General features: G+C 42.6%; 1 protein-coding gene across 1 annotated transcript; it reads left to right on the forward strand.

The window, feature by feature from the left end:
- The first annotated feature begins 6,729 nt into the window (after nucleotides 1-6,729).
- Nucleotides 6,730-7,443, forward strand: SOD3 (superoxide dismutase 3). The gene has a single exon (XM_009993100.2). The coding sequence runs from the start codon at nucleotides 6,730-6,732 to the stop codon at nucleotides 7,441-7,443; it is 714 nt and encodes a 237-aa protein (XP_009991402.1).
- Nucleotides 7,444-12,038: the final 4,595 nt, after the last annotated feature.

Below are 12,038 nucleotides of genomic sequence, written 5' to 3' on the forward strand. Positions count from 1 at the left end.
TGAAAATCAACACCGCGGGCTTCACCCGCAGACCCACAGTCCAGTGCTGGGACACGCCGGATGTCACGCGAGGCTGGTGCTGTGCTCGAGGGAATTGCTGCATGGAGCACGTATGATACCATGCCAAACTCAACACGTGGGGTTATGGTCTCTTTACAGCAAGCAGGTAAACTCCTACACACCAACAAATGCCGGATGCCCCCGCTGCTGCCTGATGACCCACCAGCGTAACAGGCTGAGACCATGACTCAGAAATGGCAGAAAGTGCCCTGAACTGAAGGAGCAGAATAGGTTGCCAAAGATCTTGACTCTGCTTCCCTCAGGCTACAAACATCCTCCTCCTTTTAGCAGCTTCAGCCTCAGCCGTACGTGGAGAAAAGCAGCCAGTTCCACCACCCACTGCAGAAGATGTAAAACCTGAATTCTCTGGGTGTCATTTTTATGGAGAATCATTCTACCATAAAATCACTGAGAGCTGATCCAATGGCTGAAGACACAAAACAAGGCTACTGCTTGCTACAAAAGGATGCTCTCCTATACAGCGTTCCTTCATCATGTTTAACTCTATGCTGGACAAATCAAATGATGTTAAGTTCAACAGCAAGGTTAGGCAATGGGATGATGTCACCACAAAACAGACCCACTAACCAACCAATCCTGAAGGTCGTTGCATGGATTGAGAACTTGTGAGCAGAGCCACGTATAAGGTCCACTGAAAAGTCCATGAGTAAAGCTAAGTCTCTTTTTTCTATGTCATCTAGAGAGCCTTGCAGAAGTTGTTTTGATGACTCTGTCTTGTACAGCCTGGGAGACTCTAGGACATAGCATGGAATTCAGGCTGTGACAGATCCTGTATAACTGGGACAAAAGCAGAGGTCTATTTTTTAAGCAGGGATTGTAACATGTGTATGGTCAGGTCACTGTAGTCTTTCCTCCCATTAACCACTGCCTGCTTTAAAGGCTGTTAGCCCATTATTCAGCACCTCTTTTTAACCAGAAATCTAAAACATAGGCAGTGGGTAACAATAGACTTTAATGATACACCTGGTTAGTACTTAGTGCCTTCCATCTTTCAGACCCAGACTGAATGCTAAATCACCCTGGCAATTGCATTTCTTGTAGTTATCAGCCCTTCTCCTTTTTAAAATACATCTTTCTGACAGCAGCCCATAGCTAGTATTTCCTTTTCATTCTGTGAAGTGCAGAGCACTACAAACACATCATTTAGCTTTGCTGCAGTCCTTTCCATGCCTTTGATCATCTCCTTTACACCCTTCTGCATTTCTGCTTCATTCCCGCATATGCAGTACATCAAAAAAGAGCTTTGCAGCAAGTACCTCGGGCTTTTCAGGGTGGCTTTTTTCAGGGACGGAATCCCAGCTGGTGTAAAACAGCACAAATGCTACTGAAGTCAGCAGCATTACTGTATTTAAACCAGATAAAATTCTGACCCCAGTTCCTGTTTCAAAATGCCTTATAATTCAACTAAAGCTTTAAAATTCTTCTCTTGGAGGGCTGATTGCTGGCTTGGAAATTTCCTGCAGAAGTGCTAACTCAATTGCAGTCCATTACTTTGTGACTCAAGGATTATGTTGGGGAAGTCTTCTGGCTGCTGTATGGGTTGAATAGAAAGCACATGTGTTTTGTTAAAACAGGTGCTGTGAGTCACGTTGGTCAGCTGGAAACCACGTGACCTGTGGGTGGTTAAAGGTGGGGCACTCCCTCCTGGGAATGGGGCATTTCTCTCTAGGATGTTGGAGAGATGTAGGAGCCCTTAGAGAGTGGTTGGAAGCCCTCTTGTGATAAAGACCTGATATAGGAGGTGATTGCAACAACCCTTGGTTGTGATACAGTGTGACAAGAATATCTGCAGTTCATGACATCTGGTGACCCTGATGTGATTCATCAGAACGTGAACTTCTTGGACTGCAGGATGAAGTGCGGTAGAGCCCAGCGAAGCTTGAGAGCAGCGGGGGAGCTGCGGATTGATTGGTTTCAACTTAGACATCTGGAATAAGGTGAGCCGCTGGGAACGGAAAATGGGACAGAACTTTGTAAAGGAAAACCAGACCTTTGTATTCCTTAAATCTGCGATAATGGCTGCGGGGGCCAATATAAGCAATGAAGATCTCTATAATTTACTTAATTGGGTATTGGAGCGTGAAGGCCTAGTGAATCTTAATACCACCTTTAGCCTTGAGCTGCGGAAAAAGCTGGGGGATAAGTTACTTTGTGAAACTGTGTTTGAGCAAAAGGACCTGACTGGCCTGCTGTGTACATGGGGGGCCCTAGATGATATAATTCAAAAGGGGATGGCAGAAGGAGAGGAAACAGACTATGTATCTGTGGGCGAAGGTTTTGATGGAGATGATGAACTGTCTGAGGGAGGACTGACCCTAGACAGCGTGAACAGTGAATCTGACATATCTTCACTGTTCACGGAGATTAAGAAAGTTGCGGGGACTGTGCAGGGACTCTGCCCCACCCCGCAGGAGGTGTTGAAGCGTCCCCCACCCTTTGCCCCAGCAGCCCCCCCTTCCTCTTCGGGATTTGTCATGCCTACAGCTCTGCCACTTGAGCAATTGGCCCCATCCCCGGCAACTTCATATCCTGCAACATATCTGGCACAGGTGCAAGCAACGCAGCCAATATCGGTACAACAGGCTATGACAATACTGCGAGGAGTGTCCCAACAGCTAGCAGTCATGGTGGAAATGCTGCAGCAGGCCATAACCCCCCCTGCAGTAAGAGAGGCTATAGGAGAGACCTCTAAAGTAAGTGACAGTTCAGCTGGGGAGTTGCCACCGGTATCTAAGCCAAGGAAAAGGTCGCTGGTATCTGCCCATTTAATGGAGCCGGACCCCCTGAGAGCATACCTATCCCCCATAGCACAGCTGAAAGCGGCAGAAAAAATTACCCCACTGGCCATGACAGTTCAATCTCGTGACCCAGTACTTTTTTGGGACAAGGTTAAGATGAAGGCAATGGAGGCTGGGGACTGGAATTTGGTTCAAGCTCTGGGGGTACCAGTCAACAATAAAGAATGATCTGTAACGGAAATGGGGGGAGGGCCGAGTGCATTCCCCGTAGAACTGGCCCTCCTGGGCTCTAACCAGCCCAATCAACATTTGGGCTGGCCATGGAAAGTGATACAGGATATGCAGAAGGCAGTAGTGCAGTACGGACCGAATTCCCCAGCAGCAACACAATTATTGCGATTATTGAACCTAGAGGTACTGGTGCCATATGACTTTCAACATCTGGCTCAAGTCATGTTCCAGCCAGTACAATCCTCTATTTTCATGAACATTTGGAGGCAGTTGGCCGATCATCATGCACTGCAGAATATACAATTGCCCCAAGGTGACCCGTGCTATGCTGTTGGCACAGATGTACTGATGGGAACAGGTCACGTATTTAGTAATCCGGCGATCCAAGTGCAGTGGCATCCCCAGATTCTTAAACAAGTTAAACAAATAGGGATGCAGGCGTTAATGCGCACGACATAAATGGTGGAGCCCAAAGTGAGGTACTCTACGATTAAACAAGGGGTCAAGGAACCTTTTCTACAGTTTGTGAAAAGGTTGCAAGGGGCAATAGAAAAGTAGATATTTGCCAGCAGACTACAGGCCTTGTTAACAAGACAGCTGGCAAAAGATAACGCCAATCCCGATTGCCGGAGAGTTATTGAAGTATTGCCGGGGGACCCCTCTCTAGAAGAAATGGTTATTGCATGCGCCAAAGTCAGGTCCGTAGAACATGAGATGACCACACTGGCCACTGCCCTAGCTAAGAAACACAGATGTTATATTTGTGGGAAAATAGGTCATCTCGCTAAAAACTGCAGATCAAAGGTCTACACTAACAGCCGGTCAAATTGGGGAAATAGGAAAGGCAAAACAAGGAGAGGCGCGTCCTACAGTCCGGATAAAACCTTTGTGGGAACGTTGCAGCAGCTGCAGGCCAACCACAGTCCAGAAAAAACCTCTGAGGGAATGCTGTGGCAGCCGCAGGCCAATCCAGTAATAGATCAACAGGAAAAGCAGCCAGAATGGCCGGGGTGGATGTATCTGTCACCGCCAGACCAATGGATATATCCACTGCTGTTGTGGTATAATGAGAAACAAGACTTTCCCTTGGTTTTGGTTTCAAAAAAAAGAAAGGGGGAATTGTCGGGGAAGTCTTCTGGCTGCTGTATGGGTTGAATAGAAAGCACATGTGTTTTGTTAAAACAGGTGCTGTGAGTCACGTTGGTCAGCTGGAAACCACGTGACCCATGGGTGGTTAAACGCGGGGCACTCCCTCCTGGGAGTGGGGCATTTCCCTCCAGGACGTTGGAGAGGTAGGAGCCCTTAGAGAGCAGTTGGAAGCCCTCTTGTGATAAAGACCTTCTCAGTGAGATAAAGACCTTCTGATATACGAGGTGATCGCAACAACCCTTGGTTGCGATACAGTGCGAGAAGAATACCTACAGTTCGTGACAGGATTAAACCATGAATGATGCTCCTTTCTTCCTTCCATTCATCATATCCCCTTAAAAAATGGTTTATGATGCTAAGAAATAGTTTTTCTAATAGTACCTAGTTTGACAGTTGCTTCTTGCATTTTGCAAACTTAAACCATCCGTCTTTGCATTTGGCTAGTTGTTAGCTGAATGTTTTTTGCGTATATTTATAAAACCTGGTTAAAAAACATTTTACTTCTTTCAATGCTTTAAAACTGAAAAATTTCATAGTATTATGATGTCAGAAACACGGATTTCCCCAGCTCAGAAACAGCCAGTGAATGAACTTGGGAAAAAGATGCAAAGGAAGTAGCATTAGGCTTGGGGTGATGGGCAATCCTGGCTCTTGGTCTTGGAGTTCAGTGTCCACTGAACCTTGCATGGTTCCCACGTGCACAGTAATCTGAACAACTCATAAATACCCTGAAGAAAAGAAACGCTAGTTGTCTTGTTTCATAGATTAGGAACTGAAGTCCAGGGCTAAATATCCCAATATCCCAAGCAGAAGTTAAGTCTGTATTTCCAGTCCCTAGTTAACAATCCAAGTCATGGACACCCTTTTAGCTCTAGTTTCCCTCCTGCAGAAAAAAAAAAAACCAGCTCTCAGATAACTGAGTATCTCAGATCTGATGTAGAATACGACAGCAGTAAGATTAACACGCACAATTTTACCGTTCCACAAGCCAACAGTCACATTCCTTACCCAACTTGCAGTAGACATGAACTGGGAAAAAGGATTTTCTTTGCAATTTTCTTGCATTGAGAATTGTTCCTGAGTAATAAGAGCTACTCTTTTCTCTCTACAGAACTCTCAGGTTGTTAAATTGCTCTTGTGATGGCTGAATCCACATTTCAGCTACAACAGCGGGAAGCGCGGCAGGCAGGGCGATGCCCGCAGGAGGAGAGCAGTGCTCAGTTCACGGGATGATGAAACACATGTGAACTCTCTGTGCTCCAGCCAGCTTCTGCGGAACAATTTCTCTGTGCCTCAGTCTGATGTTGCACTGCCTCAGTCCTGCTTACTTTTCTCTTTGGAAAGAAATCACTGCTGTCTTCAAAAAAAGAAGGAAAAACGGTTTTGGTAGAGCAGACAACTTGGCAAGTAAAGCAGCAGACACTAACTAGCCCTAAAACTTCACAGAGAAGCATCACTGAAATGTACCTCAACATCTACAGTTTGAATTCAGGTTTTAAAACCACAGAAACTTTGGTACATGTCCACGTGGAACAGTTTCTGTTGCTCAAGCACCACTTTCTATTTTGACTAACGAAGAAATAAAAAAGCAAACCAGCTCCACGACAACCAGCACAGAAGTGAGCAAAGTGCCCAACTGTGCCTTAATAAAGCTCCTTCCTCTCCCTTCACTGCATGTTGAAGGTCACTTGTTTTAGATAAGCACGTGGAGTCATAAAAAGCAAGATTAATTTAAAAGCTTGGTAACTTTTTTTGCTTTTTTTGGAATATCAGTGAGGACTGAGAGCCAGACTAACAAACTAACCAAGAAAGGACAAAGTGTTCACCCTGTCCAAAACAAAAATGTCTAAAACCTTTTCCTCCTCCCTCCCTCCTTCCCTCCCCTCCCATGGTTCTCTGCTGACACCTCCCCTGAGCCAGCGTTACCTAACTTTTGCACAAACACGCAGTTCCCGTATGCATCAACTTCAAACAGCTCTGGCTTTCTGTTGGAGCAGAGGGGAGCAGAGGCAAAGAGCTACTACTGAGGGGTTCTGCAGCGGCTTTGCAAGGTAATCAACTTGTTGGATTTTTACTTTTCATTTATAACGTCTAACTAGTGGTTAAGTAGATGGACCAAAAAAAGCCTCCTGGCAAACTGTCTTGCTGGTATTTGTAGTAGGAGAAAAGACTCAATACAAACTCAAAAACAGATTTAGTGACACTTTGGCTTACTTGCTTCCTGCAGGAAAACAGAGGAAGTTTTCCTGTTTTACATTTTACACAAGATCTAGTGTAAAATGTAAAATCATCAGTCTTTCTTTTAGTCATGGGTGTCAGTTGTATATGTTTAAACATGAAAAAGCATTCTGATTTAGTTTCAATTCATCACATTAGACAGATTCAGAAAGCAGCAGTCCACTGGGACTGTACTCCGGCTGTTTTGCCCAGCCCTATCACAGGTTGCGTGCCTTTCTCTCCAGTCATACTGCTGCAAAATGCCCTTAATTCTTTAACTGCTTGTACCTTTTGCAGGCTCCGAATTGTGAAGATGCTTCTGCTTCTTTCTCTCGTCACTGGGCTTGCCCTGTCTGCCCCTGGTGTCATGACAGACAAAGAAACTGGTCCAAACCAAGAGTCATTTCATGACATGGAGAAAAAAGTGAACGACCTCTGGCAGAATTTGCTCTATCCAGTAATGCCTGGTAATAAGACTGATGGGATGATTTACGCCACTTGTGAAATGAAGCCCAGCTCCAAAATAGATGCTGACAAGCCACAAGTGACTGGACAAGTCTTATTCAGACAGAATCACTCATACGGAAGATTAGAAGCTGTTTTTCACTTGGATGGGTTTCCGTTGGATGATAATCAGTCTGGTAGAGCCATACACATCCACGAGCTTGGGGATCTCGGCAATGGCTGTGATTCTACAGGAGGACACTATAACCCTTTTAGCGTGAATCACCCCCGCCACCCAGGGGATTTTGGCAACTTTTTTCCTAAAGAAGGCAAAATCAGAAAATACAAAACAAATCTCTCTGCTACTATGTTTGGTCCATATTCCATCATGGGCAGATCTGTTGTGATCCACGAGCAGGAAGATGACATGGGCAAGGGCAACAATAAGGCCAGTCTGGAGAACGGGAATGCTGGGAAACGTCTGGCTTGCTGCGTGATTGGGATATGCAACAAGATCTTGTGGGAAGGGAAGCTGTCTGAGATTACAGAGAAGAAGAAAAGAGCGCTCAACAAACGAACATAGAACCAGGCTTAAGTGAAGACCAACAAGCTGGCTACGGCCTGGGCAGCACAAAGTACCTTAGGCTGTGCCACTGCCCACTAAGATATACCGCTAAAGGATTCCCATTTCCATTCGCTTGCTCCTCTGAGAAACGCGTATCACTTTGTAGAGCCTCCTTTCTGTAATTCCATCAATAAAATCAGCATCAACTCAACATTGTGATGTATTTTCTTGAAGAGAAAAGATTCCCTTTTATGCAGTTTGGGAGCTGAACGCATGCAAAAGTGCTAACGGATATGGCTGATAGTCTGTAAAGGGTCTGTGTGCTGCAAAGGGCTCTTAAGGGATCCTAAGTTAGACACCAAAGGAAAATAAAGTTAATACAAGTAAGTAAAGAAATCACCTCTCATTAGACGCCATACTGTATTTAGCTGCAAATCTGACAGGTAAAAATATCTCTATGCTTTCAGCTGTGTTGGGTGTTGTGTTGCAAGATCTGGATAATGGACTTCCCTTAAAAATTAGGGAAAGTACAGACATTTCAGTTTTAAATTTCAGATCCATTACGTTATTCTACGTTATTGTATTTTCAGGTTTTATTCTCAAACATGGATAAGCTTCTTAGCTATTTTAAATTGTCCACATGACTATAGCTAAGTCATACTGTTTACATCTGAAAGCAGACTTAAAAGAAATATGCCAGTTTGCCATCACTCCCCAGTAAAAATTCCCTAAAGCCTATAGTTTGTGCCTGTTAGTAACTAGGTTGTATACAAAAGTTTTCATGCTGCTTAGACAACGATAGTTAGCAGGTTAGCTAAGTATCTGCAAGTTAGCAGATTGTAGATAAATATTATTTTCAAAGCCAAAAAAAATCTTGACTGGGTTTCTTCACACAAAAATGTAGGAAGTAAATCAGTCAATTTAGACAGGGAGAAGTGACAGTGAAAAGATTTAAATCAGATCATTTTCCAACTTAAAACTCTCACTCAATAAAGCTTTACTTTCTTAATTTAACACAACTCATTGAAAATGCTAAGACACTACCTCATGACTATAATTCATCTGATACTGAGAAAAGAAAAGGGAACAAGCAGGTAGAACAAGTGTATCAGGAAACGTTTTTATTAAAGATGACAAAATGTATTAATATAGCTGAACCATATTGTGCAGTTAATCCAGGCAGCAACAAAGGAGAGGTTTGCAAATAAATTAAACTGCATAATTTAGAAAGTAAAGCTACAACACAGAAGCTGGTAAACAAAATCCTATCTTCTAGACAAAATCCTATCTTTTAGACATGTAGCAGACTTTCAACTTAATCTCAGTTAAGATTTTGAAATAGATTCCTGAGCTCATACGGATTAAATAAATTCCGCTGTCTTTATTATACAAATTCCCATATACTTAAAAATAGTCTCACTTAGAAAAGCAGCATTCAGAAGAAGCACATTCTAAAAGATGCTTCTTAATCTGTCATTTTCACACACTTATTTTACAAATTCCATCAACATTGTTTTTTAAATAACCAGAACATCATACTTTCACAGAGGTAAGGTATGAATTCACTTTCAGGTGAGACAACTTCCTTAAAATCAGTTTGCAAAATGCATCTTCTCCATACCCCTGCCACAACATTCCCTTCCCAGTTTGCTTTCCCAGAGCCCAACACCAAAAAGGCTTATATGCCAGTCTAAAAAAAACAAAGCAAAACATCCAAACAAAACCAACCTCCCCCCGCAAAAAAAAATGACCCCAAAACCTAAAGTAGTGTTGATTCCATAACAAAACACTAATTAATTTACTGGGAAAAAAAAATAATCGTTGTTCTAATAGCACAGCAGTATTAATTAAAGCAATATCCAATGAAGATACTGACAAGAATATTCAATTAGTTATCACATAGTGCAGTAAAGATGTCTTACTTTTACAAGTCTCCCAGCTTTGAAGTCTTGTGTTCCTGGGAGAAGGCTAAAAACGTAGCTAGAATACACATTCACTAAGGCAGAAAGGAGAGGTACAGTATGGCAGCAGTGATAGAGCACTAAAAATGAGGTTTCCAGAGATCTAGATATCTCACTGGAATTTAATGATTGCAAAGATATAAAAATGGCACCTAAGAGGGAGAATGGTGTGAGGATAATTACCAAGATGTCCTAATTGTTAGGTTGTACATCACTATGTTCTCACAGAAAAAACATACTAAAAAGAAGTTGGTCCAGCACTGCTTCTACCTGCTCAAACTTTCGCACCAAGCTCTTCATTAACTAATAGCATTAACCGGCTGTTAAGGGATCAGGAGCAAAATGCTAACTCACACAACTGTGGGTCAGGAAAGACACAGGGCAGGGAAGCAACATAACGCCTTGAACATTTCAGAGCTCAGCTGTGTGAAATCTTGACCTTCTTATTCACTTGCCTCAGTTCTGACTGCATTGGTATTTAGCTCTGCACAGGATTAGTCTATGAAAGATGGAAAAGAATACATCTTGAATAAAATGCTACTTCATATGACATTCAAGTATTAAAGGAAAAAATCCTGCCACATTCTCCTGGAGATTTCAGCTCCTGCAGCTATTTCTCTTCTGATTTGTCAGTACTGCCATATAAATGAGTCAATAATGCAGTAAGTTACAATTACTGGGAACAGCATAACAATCTTTCAAATACTTAAACTCTTCTTGGTTTTCAGGTGATGAGGAACTTAAACAGTGATCAAGATAACGAAAGAAGAACTTTTTACTGTTTCACGCCCCTAACACAATTAAATATAGATGGTTTTTGTTCTTAAGGGCTGCTGCTTGATATCAGTGAAACGCTGCAATGTCAAATTACCTTTAAAGAGGAAGGAAACATTTGAGGAGCACTGTGAGTATGGCTTTACTGCCTGCAGACTGACACTGAAAGGGTTACATGAATGCATCTGCTAGGGAAAACACATGAAAACAGAGACAAGCCACATTTTTCACCTTCCCGCTATCATTCCTTATATTTATATGTAATCATTTACATACTGCCTTTCTTCTGCTGAATACAAACTGTTCATGGACTCTGACACCTTGATTATGGCAGCACCTGCTAGCTCATCTTCCATACACAGAAGAGTTTGTCAGTACTGCTAATATAAACTCTGTTTATTCAGTAGCTGACAAGTGGGCTGTAAAAATTTGCAGCTGGCAGTTATTTGTCAAAGAAGGACTCAATCTGGGAGGGATTTTCCTTTTTATTAGTAGTATTTTATTAAATTTGGTTTAATTCTCTCTGATTGGTTTCAAGTTCTACGAGTGAGAAATGAACATTTACAGACAATTAGGTCCCAAGCCAGCAGAAAAATTGCCTTGACGGCTGCTGGCCCATAGAAGCTCCACAGCTGCAGAGACTATTCCTTATGCTACAAACAGGAGACGAAGGACATGACTCCTCTTCTCCAACAGCTGCTAACTTCAACATTAAGTATCCCCTTGTCGCTGCCTTCCTAGGAGCAGAGTGGCACAGCTCCAGCATCAGGAGCAAGCTAGGGAATGACACAGCAGCCTCCCTTTTCCTCAGTTATTATAGGAGTGTTCTCCTATGACTAAACATCAACAAGGGAAGAAATTTAAGAAAGCGGCAACAATGCAAATAAACCTTCTACTGCACCACAGACTGGTGAAATGAGGAAGAAAGGAAGAGTTATCTTTAATTCCAAAACATGAGAAAACAAAAAGACAGAGATTCCTTTAAAAAGGAGGGCACAGATGGAGTAGGCTGAAACCTACCGCCCGTTACTCAGCCTGAGGGCTGTTCCAGCTCCTGTAGGTTGAGAAATGCAATTCCAGTAACTGAGAGAAGCAAGCAGGTGGACAGGACATCACTGGTTCTCCTCTTGCTGTTCTCCTTGCTTTGCAACAGCATTGCCACTTCTCACAGAAAGACTTCTGCCTTCTCTGATGACGTCTCCTTCAGAGCGTCATTAAATTGGGTTGTCAGGATCTGGTGAAGTAACTCCCTGTATTTTCATGAGATGAGCTGGGAGAGGGAAGGAAAAGTTTCATACAGTTGAGAAGATACAAAGTTTTGTAACGAGGGAACTATACACATGCAGGGATGGTTTTCAGAAACTTCCTATAAGGGAACAGTGATTTTATTCTAAGGATGTACTTACAGTCACTATATGTAAAGAGAAACAGAATGCAGCCTGAAAAACAAGCAAAAGCTTGCAGCCTTAAGATGCTTCTCAATTTATCACTCCAAATTTTTCATCCTTGGAAGACACTTCTAACTATTAAAATACAGTCCAGCACTAGGATCATACGTGTTACAGAAGCCTAGCGATAACACAATAAATCATTATCATTAGTCTCTTTGCTACGCTGATACAACTTACATCAATCTATGTGGAAACTTCAAATCATTACAAAAAATCCAACATGATTAAACATCATCACTAATTATTTCCTTTGGGTAATTTACATTTTCGGTACACTGTAGCCAAAACTAACAGAAAAACACCTTTATGAGACAAGTATTGAGAGCTGGATGTAAAAATCAACCCTACAGCACACTGTTTCACCGGTCATACTTGCAGCAGCACAGACACTGCAAAAGGATTACAGTGAGAAGCTCGAGGGCCTGGA

The sequence above is a fragment of the Tauraco erythrolophus genome, chromosome 5 (assembly GCF_009769465.1).
Source record: "Tauraco erythrolophus isolate bTauEry1 chromosome 5, bTauEry1.pri, whole genome shotgun sequence".
NCBI lineage: Eukaryota > Metazoa > Chordata > Aves > Musophagiformes > Musophagidae > Tauraco > Tauraco erythrolophus.

What these genes read in the sequence shown, in the direction of transcription:
- SOD3 (XM_009993100.2), top strand. Translation starts at nt 6,730, where the DNA reads ATGCTTCTGCTTCTTTCTCTCGTCACTGGGCTTGCCCTGTCTGCCCCT.